Source organism: Salmo trutta, chromosome 36 (assembly GCF_901001165.1).
Source record: "Salmo trutta chromosome 36, fSalTru1.1, whole genome shotgun sequence".
Classification (NCBI taxonomy): Eukaryota; Metazoa; Chordata; class Actinopteri; order Salmoniformes; family Salmonidae; genus Salmo; species Salmo trutta.
The window spans coordinates 28795619-28813980 of NC_042992.1; the positions used below are offsets into that span (position 1 = coordinate 28795619).

The 18362-nt window shown below is 40.9% G+C and overlaps 1 protein-coding gene across 2 annotated transcripts; it reads right to left on the reverse strand.

Moving 5' to 3' along the window:
- Positions 1–4022: 4022 nt before the first annotated feature.
- Positions 4023–16832, reverse strand: LOC115175790 (uncharacterized). Of its 2 annotated transcripts, XM_029735312.1 has the most exons (9): positions 16652–16832; positions 15675–15806; positions 13724–13837; positions 13250–13306; positions 12843–12980; positions 7701–7748; positions 7115–7231; positions 5983–6066; positions 4023–5762 (listed from the first exon to the last, which is right to left on the reverse strand). In XM_029735312.1, exons 2-9 carry the CDS (start codon positions 15768–15770, stop codon positions 5661–5663), a joined length of 756 nt encoding a protein of 251 aa, XP_029591172.1. In that variant the 5' UTR covers positions 15771–15806; positions 16652–16832; the 3' UTR covers positions 4023–5660. The 2 variants fall into 2 exon arrangements, with proteins under 2 accessions (XP_029591172.1, XP_029591173.1); XM_029735313.1 differs by lacking the exon at positions 7701–7748.
- Between the last annotated feature and the right edge of the window lie 1530 nt (positions 16833–18362).

The following is an 18362-nucleotide window of genomic DNA, read 5'->3' on the forward strand; positions in this document are numbered from 1 at the left end:
TCTCCACTGCTGTCCCGTCAATGTGGATATCAAATCAAATCAAATCAAAATCAAAATATGAGGGATGTGGGGGTGCTCCCTTTAATGTGTCCTGAAGTCCTATACAGAGTACAGTATAACAGTATATGATAGTTCTCCCTAAGTTCTGCAAAATGTCTAAGACATCCTGTAACTCATATAGCCTCTCCCAATCCCCCTTACGTAACTTTCTCTAGCAACAACATATTAATAAATCTAACCTCCCCCTGACAGCAGGAACCATCTTATCAGCAAGTAAAAACTCAGAAGTGGGTTTGACCGAAACTTGACCTTTCATCACAAGTATAGAGTCATAACAATGTGAATGAGTGTAAAAATCTTCTGACAGGGGCTTTTCATCAGGTTTGTGGCAGCCTTGTGTTCTCAGAAAACCAGATAACCACGGTGGGATCCAGACAGGAGGAGTCTGAATGTAGACGCCTTCTGATAGTGTCTGAAGGTCACAACACTTAAAAACAGGTTTTAACACACAGAGGTCTCCTGAAGAGGAGACATTACAGTTTATCATAATATAATTTATTAACCCTTTAAAAGGTATAAGGCCTTGGTTTAACCATCTTCAAGTCCACGATTATCTCTTTTGTTTTGCTGACATTGAGTGAGAGGTTATTTTCCTGACACCACACTCCAAGGGCCCTCACCTCCTCCCTGCAGGCTGTCTCGTCGTTCTTGGCAATCAAGCCTACCACTGTTGTGTCGTCTGCAAACTTGATGATTGAGTTGGAGGCGTGCATGGCCACGCAGTCATGGGTAAACAGGGAGTGCAGGAGGGGGCTGAGAACGCAACCTTGTGGGGCTCCAGTGTTGAGGATCAGTGGAATGGAGATGTTGTTTCCGACCTTCACCACCTGGGGGCAGCCCGCCCAGTTGCACAGGGTGGGGTCAAGACCCAGGGACTCAAGCTTAATGATGAGTTTGAAGGGTACTATGGTGTTGGATGCTGAGCTGTAGTCAATGAGCAGCATTCTTACATAGGTATTCCTCTTGTCCAGACGGGATAGGGCAGTGTGCAGTGTGATGGTGATTGCATCGTCTGTGGACCTATTGGGGCGGTAAGCAAATTGAAGTGGGTCTAGGGTGACAGGTAGAGTGGAGGTGATATGATCCTTGACTGGTTTCTCAAAGAACTTCATGATGAACAGAAGTGAGTTCTACGGGGTGATAGTCATTTAGTTCAGTTACCTTGGCTTTCTTGGGACAGGAACAATGGTGGCCATCTTGAAGCATTTCGGGACAGCAGACTGGGATAGGGATTCAGTTTTGCACGAATGCTGCAATCAATTCACGGTTTCTGGTTAGGGAAGGCTTTAATAGTCACAGCAGGTACAACATCTCAAATTAGCTTTGTTAAAATCCCCAGCTACAATAAATGCAGCCTCAGGATATATGGTTTCCAGTTTGCATAAAGTCCAGTGAAGTTCCTTGATGGCCGTCTTGGTATCCACTATACATGGATATACATGGCTTTGACAATGACGGAGGAGAGTTCTCTTGGGAGATAATACGGTCGGCATTTGATTGTGAGGAATTCTAGGTCAGGTGAACAAAAGGACTTGAGTTCCTGTATGTTGTTACAATTACACCATGAGTCGTTAATCATGAAACATACATCCCCGCCCTTCTTCTTACCGGAGAGATGTTTATTCCTGTTGGCGTGATGCACTGAAAATCCCGTTGGCTGTACTGACTCTGACAGCATGTCCCAAGCTAGCCATGCTTCCGTGAAACAGACTATGTTACAATCCCGGATATCTCTTTGGAAAGCAACTCTTGCCCTAAGTTCGTCGACTTTGTTAACTAGGGACTGGTCATTAGCGAGTAATATACTCGGAAGCAGTGGGGGGTGTGCGCACATCCGAAGCCTCGATAGAAGACCGCTCCGGCACCCTCTCCTCCGGCGGCGTTGTTTTGGGTCGGCCTCTGGAATCAGTTTGAATGCCCTGGGAGGTGCAGACAAAGGATCCGCTTTGGGAAAGTTGTATTCCTGGTTGTAGTGCTGGGTGTGCTGGTAAGTTGACATCTCTCTGATACCCAATAGTTCTTCCCAGCTGTACGTAATAACACTTAAGGTTTTCTGGGCTAGCAATGTAAAAAAGAATACATAAAAAAACAAAATACTGCACAGTTTCCTAAGGACTAGAAGCGAAGCTGCCATCTCCATCGGCGCCATCTTGAAGTTAATTAACGAAATGAATGGAAAGTCTCAAAAAACCTATTAAAATCTGTAAGTAATGTCCAATTAAATTAATTTCCCTGTATCCTTTGGCATTGAACGTGGTTTTTCAAAGACCACATAATGCAATGCCGTATGGATTAGTAAACACTGACAATCAACACAATCAGAATGACAGTCTCACTGGATTTACAATATAAATGTAAGGATTGTTGAGGAGGACCCTATTAACATACAGTGCCTTTGGAAAGTATTCACACCCATTGACTTTTTCCACTTTGTTATGTTACAGCCGGAATTTAAAATGGGTTAAAAATGTAGATTATTTGGTCATTGGCCTACACACGATATCCCATAATGTCAAAGTGGAATTGTGTTTTTCAACATTTGTACAAATTAATTAAAAATGAAAAGCTGAAATGCCTTCAGTCAATAAGTATTCAACACCTTTGTTGCATGGACTCACTCTGTGTGTAATAGTAGTGTTTGACCGGATTTTTGAATGACTAACTCATCTCTGTACCCCACACATGCAATAATCTGTAAAGTCCCTCAGTCAAGCAGTGCATTTCAAACACAGATTCTAAATAAATACAATTATTTAAAAAATGCAGACATTAAATATCCCTTTGAGTATGGTGAAGTTATTAATTACACGTTGGATGGTGTATCAATACACTCAGTCACTACAAAGACACAGGTGTCCTTAACTCAGTTGCCGGAGAGGAGGTAAACTACACAGGGATTTCACTTTGAGGCCAATGGTGACTATAAAACAGTTAGAGTTTAACGGCTGTGACAGGAGAAAACTGAGGGATGGATAAACAACATTGTAGTTACTCCACAATACTAACCTAATTGACAGAGTGAAAAGAAGGAAGCCTGTACAGAATCAAATTATTATGTTTGGGGTAAAATCAATACAACACATTACTGAGGACCACTCCATATTTTCAAGCATAGTGGTGGTTGCATCATGTTATGGGTATGTTTGTAATCATTAAGGACTGGGGAGTTTTTCAGGATAAAAAATAAACAGAATGGAGCTAAGCAGAGGCAAAATTCTACAGGAAAACCTGGTTGTCTGCTTTCCACCAGAAACTGGGAAGTTAATTCACCTTTCAGCAGGACAATAACCTGAACACAAGGCCAAATCTACACTGGAGTTGCTTACCAAGAAGACAAGTGAATGTTCCTGAGTGGCCAAGTTAGATTTGACTTAAATCTACTTAAAAATCTATGGCAAGAACTAAAAATGCTTGTCTAGCAAAGATCAATAACCAATCTGACAAAGCTTAAAGAATTTTGAAAAGAATAAAAGGCAAATGTTGCACAATCCAGGTGTGTTAAGCTCTTAGACTCACAGCTGTAATCGCTGCCAAAGGTGGTCTATAAAGTATTGACATAGGGGTGTGAATGCTTATGTAAATGATATATTTCTGTATTTTATTTTCAATACATAAAAGAAGTGGGGTAATATGTGTAGATGGGTTCTTTTTTTTGTAATTCATTTTGAATTCAGGCTACAACACAACAAAATTTGGATTAAGAAGGGGTAGGAATAGTTTCTGAAAGCACTGTAGTAAACAGTACCAGTGTCTATTGCATATGATCCAATGAAACTGGTTTGCTGGATAATTAACCATTTTAAAGTTTCTTACATGGTTTCTTAATGGGGAGGGAAGGTGTGTGCGGACAGATGGGGACAGAGGGGGGGTATGGGTTTGGGTTATTTTTGTATGTATTTCTTTGATTGTTTTTGTACCTGTAACCCCCCCCTCTGAAAAAAATGATATAACTAAATAAAAAGTTGGCTCTGAAAGACTTACTTTATTGCATGTTAACAGAAACACCCATATCAATAGCAGAGTCAAACACATTGTAAATAAACAGCAAACCAGACCTTTAGAACATCAACACATTCACCAATGCTGCCCTCTTGTGAGGACAAGGCATCAGTGGACCATGCACAAATATTACAGTAACAGCAGTGACTTTTTCTTCACAATGAAAAGAGGTGGAGGGTGGTCGACAAGTGCTGTAATGTCGCAAAAGGAAGAACTGCAAAAGTTTGTTCAGTGGTCAACAAGGGCTGGAATGACACAAAAATGAGTACTACAATGTCAGTTAGCTTTTGGTTAAAATGTCAAATGGACATACATTTTATTATTTTAAGGGCAGTCCAGAATATTCTTACTGTTTGAGTATTTTAGTATGTCTGGAATATCAGAGCATACGCAAGAGACTCTTTTGCTTTGTTAGAGCAAATTGTTCAATAAAAAAACAAGTAATAAATAAACAAATAAAAAAAGTAGATATTCAAACAAATGCCATACAAGTCAGGTTTCTTACGATGGAATCATAACACACACGGAAAAGGTTAGGCTATGGTAGGGATCAATTACGTATTCTGTGTGTTAATGTGGCATGTAACAGTATTTGCTTGCTTTTTGCTAATGTGTTCATCAGTGTTCATCTACAACTATTCTATATTCTAACATGATACAATCCTCTCAATGAGCACTACAGTACATTGCCAGCATTGGTTGGTTAGCTTGGTAAGTGATTAGAGCTGTGATATCATTCACTTTAAAATACATGAATGTGCAAAACTAGACTAAAAACAATGAACAGAATCATATTATGTAAAGCAAGAAGCATCCTGAATACATCACTATACAGTATTATGACACGGTAGTGATAAAGGCTTGTATTATTTGGTCTCAAAAAGTGTGATGCCACCAAAACACAACAAAAGAAGCAATGAAAGTATACCTACATACAATTTTACATTAGCTTCAGTTAGTCCCTAGAATCCTCCAATCCATGCAGTGACCGTGTTAGAAACTAAGACCTTGATTAGTTGATTATTTGAAACTGCTGTGTTAGTGTTGGGCTAGAACAAAAGCCTGCATACCCTCTTCAGGATCAGAGATGTAGAACCCCTGTCCTATATGTTCATCCTTCACTTTCTGCATCCACGATAATACTTATAATCATAGTCTCGTAGCTTTGCAAACATCCTCAAAATGAATAACATTGGTAACAATTGACATTTTCTTCCCATTTTATATAGCTTAATAATTACTGAGGCAATACAGGTTTGAGTGCCTTCATTTACGGCAAAACAGTTATATGTCATTCATGGGAATTTGACCTGCTAGTCACCACACCATCTCCTTAAAAACCTGAATTCCCAATTAACCCCTAGCCCCTATACCCCTTGGCATTCCTGTAGATCTGAAAGGATATGAAAGGTTTGAACAGTATGTAGGCCAAATGCTTCAACTTGTCTTCAGGTAAGCTGGGTGGAATTTCCACCACCTATCTAATCGTTTCAGATCTATAGAAGTGTCCAGGGCTCGATTTGGAATTCAGATTAAGACCTACACTGTTGCGCATATAATCCGGCGCAAGTGGCTGGAGTGGAGGATGAAGGAGGTTTGGTTTAAGGCTCAGCCGCCTCGATGGGCTCCACCTGTGGGTCAGTGGGGGGAGTGGAGACCTCCTCTACCTGGTCGGAATCGGGTTCAGTGACAACAACGGCCACCTGTTCAAGGAGAGAGGCAGAGAGAGAAAGACTGAGAAAGAGACAGTTATTATATTGACATGTAATGTTTGACATTAGAAGAATCTATTACTCGAACACATCAAGGTAATCAGACCTCAAGAGATGCACAGTAAATGGTAGCCAACAGTGCTAAATGGATAAGCCATTATAGGCTGGCACTATATAGTAGGCTAACCCCTTCGGGCTAGCTAGGCCCTACCTGAGATGCTGCAGCCTGCACAGCAGGGGGACCTGCCGGGGGGCGAGTCTGGGGGTATGCTGGGCGCTGAGTTCCACTGGATGACTAGAGAGAGAGAGCAAGAAAGAAGTTAAAGGGAGAACAAGACATGAACTTGTGATGTTCAGTACCTATATGTAATAGAGGGTTCACCCTGCCATTCTTTTTTATACATGAAGGGTATCATTTTTGTTTTCTTAAAACAGCCACAATTTGCACTGAAAGAACTCACAAACCTTGAAGTAAAATGTCTTAAAACTTCCCATACAACAAAGTCCTTAAGAAGGTGGCAATTATTTATGCACATATGGGGAAATTCAGATCCGACTTCTCTCCACATGTATTCTGACCAGTGCCCGCAAGGTACGCGTACCCTTATTGTTATAGTTTTCTCCTCTTCCAATATTTAATGGATTGAACAACTGAATGGCAACTTTCAGGATAATCAAACCACTGTATTTTTTATTCACCAATATATTTTGTCAGTAAAGGCTCTCCAAACCAGTTTTTTAAAGAAGTAGGTAGATCCCTAAATATGTTCCTAACCCTTAATAATGTACAGATCGGATACTTTTTCAATTTACCAATTGGTGCTAAAACTGAGATTTGCATAGGCCTATAATTGTATGGCTTTCTTTCATTGATCCCTAATATTCTGAACCCGTTCTCTCAATATATTATAGTGACTGTCGAGAAAATTTGAATTAAAGGTGCACCGTATTTAAAGGGATGGCTTTAGATAACTGAAAACCCCATTGAATGAAAAGTCCATGAGGAAATCAGTTGGCCAGCAAGTGGGAGGGTTTTCAGCAGTTTAATTAAATGTATTCAGTGCGCATAAGGGAGCCACTCTCAAAGAGCTTGTTGCGCATCTGCGTAAAGTAAGTCTGAATACCAAATACTGAGAAGCGCAGGAAAGGCAAACATTTCCTAAGTCTGAATATAAAATAAATTGATTGAAATACATTTTCACATGCAGCAAACACCACCTGCAGTGTTCTAAATTGTTACAGTTTTTAAATCGCAATGCCCGGGCAGCGCTGCACATGTAAAATGGTGCTTGGAGCCTTTTAGAATGCCCTTCCCCATGTGTTCTGTTATTATGTGGGTTCACCTGCATTCCACCACTAGAGGCCAGCACACTGAGGCCAAACAGCATGGCTGTGATGCAGATGAGCAGCTCCAGAATAAGGAAGATAACCAGAGTACCTATGATGCCGTCAATCAGGAGCTATAAGAAACCACCCAGGCGGGAGAGAGACAGGTGAAGAAAGACATGCGGGATGGACAGTGGTATTGTGGTCCAGAGAAAAATGCTTGATATTACAGTAGCATCAATAAATTCCATACAGCATCAAATGAATGCAACTGCAGGATAAAAAACATTGTCCAAAAAGCTAACTATAATGTCAGATCTTATTAATTAATGAATTTAGCAAGATAATACAAACAGATGTCAAACTAGGCCTTTTGAATAGCCATATAATCAATCACATGAAAGTGAATAAAATGTATAACAACTAATACCTATCTAAACATATGATTGGGTAAGATGTTTTTAAAACTTTTTCTGCAATACCTTTTCGGGTATTGTTTTGTTATAGTAACTATAGGAGCAAGGCAGAAATACTGCTACCTACCAAGTGTTAGCATTGACCAGAACATATCTACAAGTGGTTAACAAGTGGTTAACTACTTACTTTACATTTCATTTCGATCAGCCCAGTGCATTTCCTGAAACAATGTTGCTGCAGTAAACAGTAAACACAAAGAAAGACATGTTCCATTTTGAAGAACAATTACACTTTCCCTTGAAACTACATTAACCTAGATAAGATACTCATAGTAGTGTGTTTCTATTCTACAAACAGCAACTCTTCATATGTTCTTACATAATTTTACTTTAAAATATGGCAAAAATACAATGGATGATTGACTGTATCATCAATTAAAACCTTAATAGTGTCATCAAAAATAGAAATGCCATTTACATTCAATTCTAGATCCCACACAGGTTTCGTACTGTTCTATATGAGGACTAAGTTTGAGCAGTTGTGTTAGCATAGTAGAATATGTATGTATGCTACCTCCTATGCAGAGACAGAATAAAGTGGGTCAAAGACTTTGATGCATGACCCCATTTTGACATAGCTCCCACCATAAATAGTTTAGGCCAAATTGTTCCATTGCAGCCTTTTTACAGTTTAGAACAATGTTGTTAAAATTAGTCAAAGCCTTGCCACAATAATCAAAGTCCAAAACTCCTTTGCTGAATTTTTTTAAAAGGTCGTTTTTAATCATTCTGGGTGATACCAAACCCCAAAACACTAATTACATGTTTCATCAATGATTGCTTTAATTTGCTGTTTTGTTTAAACAATAATGACATTTAGACAAGTATTTTTGTTGTGGTACTGATATCTACTACTAATATGTGATGTGACAGAAAAAGAAAAGCCTGCACAGTTAATTGACAGATTTAAAGTTGTTGTGGGATGTTTTTTTTTGTATATTCATATGTTTTGATAAAGTGTTCATAAATCATGTGTAATGGGAGCAATGTTGAAATATAGGCCATTAAACAAATCCACTTGGTGGCCAAAATAAAGGTATGCATGTCTGCCAGTATTTCTTGGTGGAGATTGGAGTGCCTAACTCAAACAAAAAAATATTTGTGTAGATGAAATACTCATGAAAACCATGTAACTGATCCTCTCCGTCATTACTGTATGGTTTGAAGCTGGGTGCTGTGCTGAACCAATTAATCAACTAATGTTTTTAATGCTTATTTTACGGAAAATCTGCTCCAGCCCCTTTGCCCTCAGAAGAACAAAGATTTAAGTGCCTTTGAACGGGGTATGGTAGTAGGTGCCAGGTGCACCGGGTTGTGTCAAGAACTGCAAAGCTGCTGGGTATTTAATGCTCAACTGTTTCCCATGTGTATCAAGAACGGTCTAACACCGAGCAGGACACCCAGCCAACTTGACACAACTGTGGGAAGAATTGGAGTCAACATGGGCCAGCATCCCTGTGGAACACTTTTGACACCTTATAGATTTAAAAGGTGACATTAATAAGGGATTATAGCTTTCACCTAGATTCACCTGGTCAGTCTGTCATGGAAAAACCTTAATGTTCTTAATGTTTTGTACACTCAGTGTATAATATCTTGAGCAGATAAGTGTGCGCAACACAGATTTACACATTAATCTTTGCTCATTTATGTTAAGCGTGCTGATCTCATGTCAGAATACCGCCTTGAGTGAAGACATTACACTAATACTTACACAAAAGACAATAGATTTTTTGTATAGGCTATTGTTGGATGCAACAATCCTTTTGCTCTCTATAAAAATTGAAATGTACTTCCAACAAATTCAGAGTTTTTTCTGAAATCCCGGTTGGAGGATCCCAGAATCAGGAGGGAACAGGCAGGATATCCGGAATCCACCAACCAGGTGTCTGAAAAACCAGGGAATTTATTAAAGTTCCAGGAATTCTGCAACCCTAGTCCTGAGCAAACATTGTTTCAGAAAATGCATATCAACAACTGATACAAATGTATTCAAACAACAACGGTAACAATCTTTCAAAACATTTGTCAGAATAAATGAATTGTGAACACATTTTCCACAAAGAACTAACTTCAAATTATATGAAATTCAGCAAATGAGTTGGGGAATTTTACCATTGTGACTCTCATTGTATGTCTTTTGACCACATGAACTCTCAAGGGGGAGAATGTGTGACATGGTCAGCTACTCAATCAAGATGACCGAGAAGGTTGACTAAACCATGATGACTATATCAAAATTCAGCCTGCACTTCATTGTTTCTTCTTAAAATTATGTCATTCTTTTAGACACTTTTTTTTTATAATGTTATGCAATTTGCAAATGTATGTAATTTTTTTTATATGCAAATGTACACTAACGTTCAAAAGTTTGGGGTCAATTAGAAATGTTCTTGTTATTGAAAGAAAAGCACATTTTTTGTCCATTAAAAAAAACATAAAATTGATCAGAAATACAGTGCAGACATTGTTAATGTTGTAAATGATTATTGTTGCTGAAAACGGCTGATTTTTAATGGAATATCTACATAGGCTTACAGAGGCTTATTATCAGCAACCATCACTCCTGTGTTCCAATGGCACGTTGTGTTAGCTAATCCAAGTTAATCATTTTAAAAGGCTAATTGATCATTAGAAAACCATTTTGAAATTATGTTAGCACAGCTGAAAACTGTTGTTCTGATTAAAGAAACAATAAAACTGGCCTTCTTTAGACTAGTTGAGTATCTGGAGCATCAGCGTTTGATTACAGGCTCAAAATGGCCAGAAACAAAGAACTTTCTTCTGAAACTCCTCAGTCTATTCTTGTTCTGAGAAATGAAGCCATGCAAGAAATTGCCAAGAAACTGAAGATCTCTTACAACGCTGTGGCCAGCATCCCGGAGTTGCCTCTTCACTGTTGACGTTGAGACTGGTGTTTTGCAGGTACTATTTAATGAAGCTGCCAGTTGAGGACTTGTGAGGCGTCTGTTTCTCAAACTAGACACTCTAATGTACTTGTCCTCTTGCTCAGTTGTGCACCGGGGCCTCCCACTCCTCTTTCTATTCTGGTTAGAGCCAGTTTGCGCTGATCTGTGAAGGGAGTAGCACACAACGTTGTGCTAGATTTTCAGTTTCTTCGCAATTTCTCGCATGGAATAACCTTCATTTCTCAGATCACAAATAGACTGATGAGTTTCAGAAGAAAGGTCTTCGTTTCTGGCCATTTTGAGCCTGTAACCGAACCCACAAATGCTGATGCTCCAGATACTCAACTATTCTAAAGAAGGCCAGTTTTATTGCTTCTTTAATCAGAACAACAGTTTTCAGCTGTGCTAACATATTTGCAAAATATACTGCTCAAAAAAAATAAAGGGAACACTTAAACAACACATCCTAGATCTGAATGAAAGAAATAATCTTATTAAATACTTTTTTCTTTACATAGTTGAATGTGCTGACAACAAAATCACACAAAAAGAATCAATGGAAATCCAATTTATCAACCCATGAAGGTCTGGATTTGGAGTCACACTCAAAATTAAAGTGGAAAACCACACTACAGCCTGATCCAACTTTGATGTAATGTCCTTAAAACAAGTCAAAATGAGGCTCAGTAGTGTGTGTGGCCTCCACGTGCCTGTATGACCTCCCTACAATGCCTGGGCATGCTCCTGATGAGGTGGCGGATGGTCTCCTGAGGGATCTCCTCCCAGACCTGGACTAAAGCATCCGCCAACTCCTGGACAGTCTGTGGTGCAACGTGGCGTTGGTGGATGGAGCGAGACATGATGTCCCAGATGTGCTCAATTGGATTCAGGTCTGGGGAACGGGCGGGCCAGTCCATAGCATCAATGCCTTCCTCTTGCAGGAACTGCTGACACACTCCAGCCACATGAGGTCTAGTATTGTCTTGCATTAGGAGCAACCCAGGGCCAACCGCACCAGCATATGGTCTCACAAGGGGTCTGAGGATCTCATCTCGGTACCTAATGGCAGTCAGGCTACCTCTGGCGAGCACATGGAGGTCTGTGCGGCCCCCCAAAGAAATGCCACCCCACACCATGACTGACCCACCGCCAAACCGGTCATGCTGGAGGATGTTACAGGCAGCAGAACGTTCTCCACGGCGTCTCCAGACTCTGTCACGTCTGTCACGTGCTCAGTGTGAACCTGCTTTCATCTGTGAAGAGCACAGGGCGCCAGTTGCGAATTTGCCAATCTTGGTGTTCTCTGGCAAATGCCAAACGTCCTGCACGGTGTTGGGCTGTAAGCACAACCCCCACCTGTGGATGTCGGGCCCTCATACCACCCTCATGGAGTCTGTTTCTGACCGTTTGAGCAGACACATGCACATTTGTGGCCTGCTGGAGGTCATTTTGCAGGGCTCTGGCAGTGCTCCTCCTGCTCCTCCTTGCACAAAGGTGGAGGTAGCGGTCCTGCTGCTGGGTTGTTGCCCTCCTACGACCTCCTCCACGTCTCCTGATGTACTGGCCTGTCTCCTGGTAGCGCCTCCATGCTCTGGACACTACGCTGACAGACACAGCAAACCTTCTTGCCACAGCTCACATTGATGTGCCATCCTGGATGAGCTGCACTACCTGAGCCACTTGTGTGGGTTGTAGACTCCGTCTTATGCTACCACTAGAGTGAAAGCACCGCCAGCATTCAAAAGTGACCAAAACATCAGCCAGGAAGCATAGGAACTGAGAAGTGGTCTGTGGTCCCCACCTGCAGAACCACTCCTTTATTGGGGGTGTCTTGCTAATTGCCTATAATTTCCACCTGTTGTCTATTCCATTTGCACAACAGCATGTGAAATTTATTGTCAATCAGTGTTGCTTCCTAAGTGGACAGTTTGATTTCACAGAAGTGTGATTGACTTGGAGTTACATTGTGTTGTTTAAGTGTTCCCTTTATTTTTTTGAGCAGTGTAGTTTTCTAATGATCAATTAGCCTTTAAATATGATAAACTTGGATTAGCTAACACAACGTGCCATTGGAACACAGGAGTGATGGTTGCTGATAATGGGCCTCTCTAAGCCTATGTAGATATTCCATTAAAAATCAGCAATTTCCAGCTACAATAGTCATTTACAACATTAACAATGTCTACACTCTATTTCTGATAAATTTTATGTTATTTTAATGGACAAAAAAATTTGCTTTTCTTTCAAAAACAAGGACATTTCTAAGTGACCCCAAACCTTTGAACGGTAGTGTATGTAATAATTGTTTATATGCAAATTGATGTAATAATTGAAGGTATACTGTTAGAATGACTGGTTACCACGGCATGCAGCTCCAGTCTCCGGCAGTGTTCACAGTGGTAGGAGTCCTGGCGGTAAGGCAGGTGTTTGGACATCAGGCCCAGAGCAGCCGTGGAGAAGGCAGCACTAATCAAGTGCAGCACCAGGGTACATTTCACCTGGGGAGAGAGTACACCACTACACTGAATACACCCAGATTGACAGAAAATATTATACATTGAAAGTTTGTTTTTTGGGGTTTATGTGATGTCTTATAATCGCCTACATCACTCACAAAGATCAGTGGTCACACTGCCACAACAGGAGTAAACATACCTCCAAGAATGGTATGCAGCATTTCGGGATAATGTGTTGTTCGGTACATACTGTTGAAAAATGCAGCAAAAAATGTAACCAGCTGAATGCACGCCAATTGCATTATACCCACCCAAAAGAGAGAAGGCTTCCTGCCCGCGTGGACAAGGACCGAACCAGACAGGATGAGCTGTGGGAGTACACCCATAACAGAATAAGACACATGACTCACAGGTCAGATTACACACCTATACAGAGATTAGAATAATTGATTCAACAAAATAAATTATATATTCCTAGAAAATTGCCATTGTAGGGCTGTAAGCCTATTCAAGTGTGCTGGATCAGGGTTGAAGAGAAAGCCTGCAGGAAGGTTGGCCCGATCTGGCCTAAAGACACACTGCCAATGTAGAGGGCGCTGTTGTAATAATTGATACTTGGCCAGTAAATTCTGACTGCTACGTGTCATCTTGAGTAGGTAGAAGTTGCCCTTACTAACTGATATAGGGTTGGGATTGATTATATTGCCCTAATTGTTAAGATTAGAATTGGGGGTAGGGACATCTAATTGTAGATCTTTGGTTGGGGTCAGCAATGGCTCACTCACCTGTAAGACAACGATCAAAAGGACAGCGACATCACCAGTGAAGTGGATCTCGTGCAGCTGCAACACAGAGGCGCTCAGGCAGAGGACAAGACACCCGATGATGATCTGGACGGCCTGGGACAATACATTAAGAACTCTCATCAGTACCATTAAAAGGACATTATGTGGTTCGATGGCTCATCTACAGCATAGTGTTTGGTAACCCCATAGTTGTGTTCAGTAGGACACACCGTAGCAAAATATTTTGAAATTCGAAAACGGAATTGAGCCTTCGTTATTAAGTCCAGGAATCACTCTCTGGTTCATTTTTTTCCTGTTTCATTTGGTGCCTACTGAACAAGACCCAGTTATGGGTTTGATTCAGGCATGGGAATATAAGAGTCTCCTAAATGAATATATTATCATTATATTATAAGGTAATGTGATTATGCTTTATTTTACAGCACAGAATTTAAGCTGTTATTGATTCATATCATATCCTTATAGTGTATCACAACCATCTGTATTGATGATTGGAGTATTGGTGTCTCTGAGGGGTCTTTGGCCTGGTTTGCTAACTACCTCTTTCAAAGAGTGCAGCGTTTAAAGTCAGAACATCTGCTCTCAGCCGCTGCCTGTCACCAAGGGTGTACCCCAAGGCTCGATCCTAGGCTCCACGGTATTCTCAATTTACATCAACACAATTTACATCAACAACATAGCTCAGGCAGTAGGAAGCTCTCTCATCCATTTATATGCAGATGATACAGACTTATACTCAACTGGCCCCTCCCCGGAATTTGTTTTAAACGCTCTACAACAAAGCTTTCTTAGTGTTCAACAATTTCCCTGCCCTTAACCTTGTTCTGAACACCTCCAAAACAAAGGTCATGTGGTTTGGTAAGAAGAATGACCCTCTCCCAACAGGTGTGATTACTACCTCCTGAGGGTTTAGAGCTTGAAGTAGTCACCTCATACAAGCACTTGGGAGTATGGCTAGACAATACACTGTCTTTCCCTCAGCACATATCAAAGCTGCAGACTAAGGTTAAATGTAGACTTGGTTTCCTCTATCATATTCACTCCTCTTTCACCCCAGCTGCCAAACTAACCCTGATTCAGATGACCATCCTACCCATGCTAGATTACGGAGACATCATTTATAGATCGGCAGGTAAGGGTGCTCTCGAGCGGCTAGATGTCCTTTACCATTCGGCCATCAGATTTGCCACCAATGCTCCTTATAGGACACATCACTGCACTCTATACTCCTCTGTAAACTGGTCATCTCTGTATATCCCTGTCGCAAGACCCACTGGTTGATGCTTATTTATAAAACCCTCTTAGGCCTCACTCCCCCCTATCTGAGATATCTACTGCAGCCCTCATCCTCCACATACAACACCCGTTCTGCCAGTCATATTCTGTTAAAGGTCCCCAAAGCACACACATCCCTGGGTCGCTCGTCTTTTCAGTTCGCTGCAGCTAGCGACTGGAACGAGCAGCAACAAACACTCAAACTGGACAGTTTTATGTCAATCTCTTCATTTAAAGACTCAATCATGGACACTCTTACTGACAGTTGTGGCTGCTTTGCGTGATGTATTGTTGTCTCTACCTTCTTGCCCTTTGTGCTGTTGTCTGTGCCCAACAATGTTTGTACCCTGTTTTGTGCTGTTACCATGTTGTGTTGCTACCATGTCGTTGTCATATTGTGTTGCTACCATGCTGTGTTGTCATGTGTTGCTGCCATGCTATGTTGTCGTCTTAGGTCTCTCTTTATGTAGTGTTGTGTTGTCTCTCTTGTCGTGATGTGTGTTTTGTCCTATATTTTTAATCCCAGCCCCCATCCCCACAGGAGGGCTTTTGCGTTTTGGTAGGCCGTTATTGTAAATAAGAATTTGTTCTTAACTGACTTACCTAGTTAAATAAAAGGTTTTTTAAAAAATGCCTGTGTGAAGACGTCACTCACCCCCAAGGTTTTAGGCTCCACCTTCTGGAAGGAGCCCACTTGTCCTGAGGTGAGGTTGCCAGTGGGAGGCAGGGGGTCCTGGCTTTTGAGGCCCATGTTGTCAAGGCTGACAAGGCTTTAGATGCAGAAAAGCTACACAAAATGGCATAGATAAACAGTAATGAACTGAGAAAATTACGGACAAGGCAATGAATGAAAGCTGCAGTAAATTACTGGAGGAGTATACAAAGATGAAGAGTTATGAGGAGGGGAAAATGTATGTTTTTTAAGGAACCCAGCAATCATAAAGACAACTAAAATGAAACTGCAGGAAACATTTTTGCAGGATAATATGAGGAATTTGGGATACTTCATTGACATTGGTTGTAAACACACCATCTTCGGTTTGAACAAATATGCATACGCATTAGTGGGCAAAACCTGAAATTTGTCTTGACAAAGGTTATTATGAACTCTGGGAACAACAGGCAATTACAGGTCATTGTGATCTTGAACATGCAGGCTCTCAATGACATTAAAAAAATAACATAAATATATGACGTAAATGATCAAGAACTCTTCGTGAACATGAATCAATATCATGTTTGCATTCCAATTAACTTGAAAATATTTCAGAGGGAGGTAAATTGAGACGTCTGCCGCTGGTGAAAAAAAGAGCAACATCAGGACCGCAGTCGATTTTGGCAATTCTCCAAACCCTGTACATCATCACACAACTTTAACCTATGTGAGGACGAGCTCATCACCATCCTATAGATTATTTTCTTCACAAATATTGAACATAAAGCTTTATTCAGAAAACCGATAGATATCTGCAATGTTCTGTGGTCGTCAAATTAGATAAATAAGGGTAGGATATTGTAAGTTTAACCATACACCTGCTAATTTGGGCTACATAAGACAGGAACGTGCTACGTCATGTCCCAGTTAGACCATCTCACAAAGCATGCCGCATTAAAGTGTGTATTCTGTCTTACCTCCTCTGGTTCGAACAAGAAGGTTATTCCTTTATTTATTTTCTGATTTATAATGTCGATAAGGCGCGTACAGCTACTCCTAACGCGTTGGTGTTGATGGGAGTTAAAAAATAACTAGCGGAGACGCAATGCGTGTGTGCTGTAGGTGGATGGGACGTTTTTCACTGCAGTGAGGCGCGGGATGCGCTGCTGCACCGAAGTGCGTGTGCATGTGTGCGCGTGTGTGCTGCGGCACTCTGGAAGAAAGACATGCATGACTCATGCTTTTTTTTACTTGCATAGCAATGGAGTAGAGATGAGACCAGTGTAAGATAAAATAACATATATTCATTATTTGCTGCTAGACCAAAGGATTTTAAATCAGAGAGATAAAACGCCTGTAGTTAATAGTGATCAAAAGTATTCCCAAAAACGCAGCACAGGGGCAATGTCCTGCATTTTTATCCGACATTTATCCTACATTTTTATCTGATGCAAGACAACAAGCATCAGGGCGGTCCCATACTCAATGCAGGTATCCTGTATAGCAGCGTGCCCTATGCAATCTAAACTCAAGGACATGTGAAGCTTTACCTAAGGGGGGGTTCCTCTGCTCAGAGGCATGCCAGATTTTACACTGCCTGGATATACATTTTATGTATCTGCAAACCACATCATATGTTATAGCAATCTGTTGCCCTGATGCAGTGGCAAGCCGTCATTCAGGGCACGTGGGGGGCCTTCCTGTTTTGCATGTTATTTTGGCTTTAATATGTGTCACATATCAGTTTGCAAACAATGTAAAAATATATATATATCATTGAGTTAATAAAGCCACATACAAACATGGTCTCTTTTTTGTTTTCTTGAGTCAGCCTAGCTCAGTGCTTTCTGTGGAGGTGAGGCAAGCCTGCAGAAAATATGGAGTGTTGCACCGTGATTGGCTCAGTGTTCTGTCACTCATGGGGACACTACGTCAGCGCCAAGTCTAAGGGTAGACTTCAATAATTCTAGCCCCTTGGGTGCTGCCGTAGAGTTACATTAGAAGTGCCCATCCAAGAAGGCTCAAGGTCATTGGCCACAGATAAAATGACTACAAATCATGTTATATGTACAGTAGCTTTGATTGGACTGATCATGTCAACATCATACTTTCAAAATCTTAGCTAGCAGTCATCATCATGAATCAAGTCGACAATCTACTGGCAAATCCTTTTTAATCCTTGTCATATGAAGAGAAATAATGAAGATAAATTATTGATAAAACGTATTGGTGCTCATCGGCCATGGGACATAAACATAAACACAACAAATTCAACAATGAGTGGTTTGGAAGGAATCCATGGCTAACTGCAAGCATTGCAAAGAGATCATTAGCCTGCTATTCAGTGGAGTGGCTGTGTGGTCCCAAGTCTAAGATTAAGGGTCTCTTTTCCTAGTTTAAAATGATAAACATTCAACATTGACCATGCTTGATTTGTGCCATGCTCAAAAGAACTGTTAACTCAGAACTGCAAAATCTGACTTTAGTGAGTTCAAGACAACTGGGAACTCGGGAAAAAATGAGCTACGACTGGGAAAATAAGATCACTGACATCATCATGATTCAACAATTTTTTCTTCTTCGAGTTCCCAGTTGTCTTGCAAGCACCATAAATCCAGAGAATGGCAGACTTTGATGACAAAGTTTGATGACAGAATTTGCCCACAAAGGAACGTCGCTCCACCTTCC

Excerpts from the sequence above, each read along its gene's own strand:
- LOC115175790 (XM_029735312.1), bottom strand. The coding sequence starts at position 15,770 with ATGGGCCTCAAAAGCCAGGACCCCCTGCCTCCCACTGGCAACCTCACC. Across the intron at positions 13,838-15,674 it reads TGGAGCCTAAAACCTTGGGG|GCCGTCCAGATCATCATCGG; the intron begins GTGAGTGACGTC and ends GTATTGTCCCAG. Across the intron at positions 12,981-13,249 it reads GGAAGCCTTCTCTCTTTTGG|GTGAAATGTACCCTGGTGCT; the intron begins GTGGGTATAATG and ends CTCTCTCCCCAG.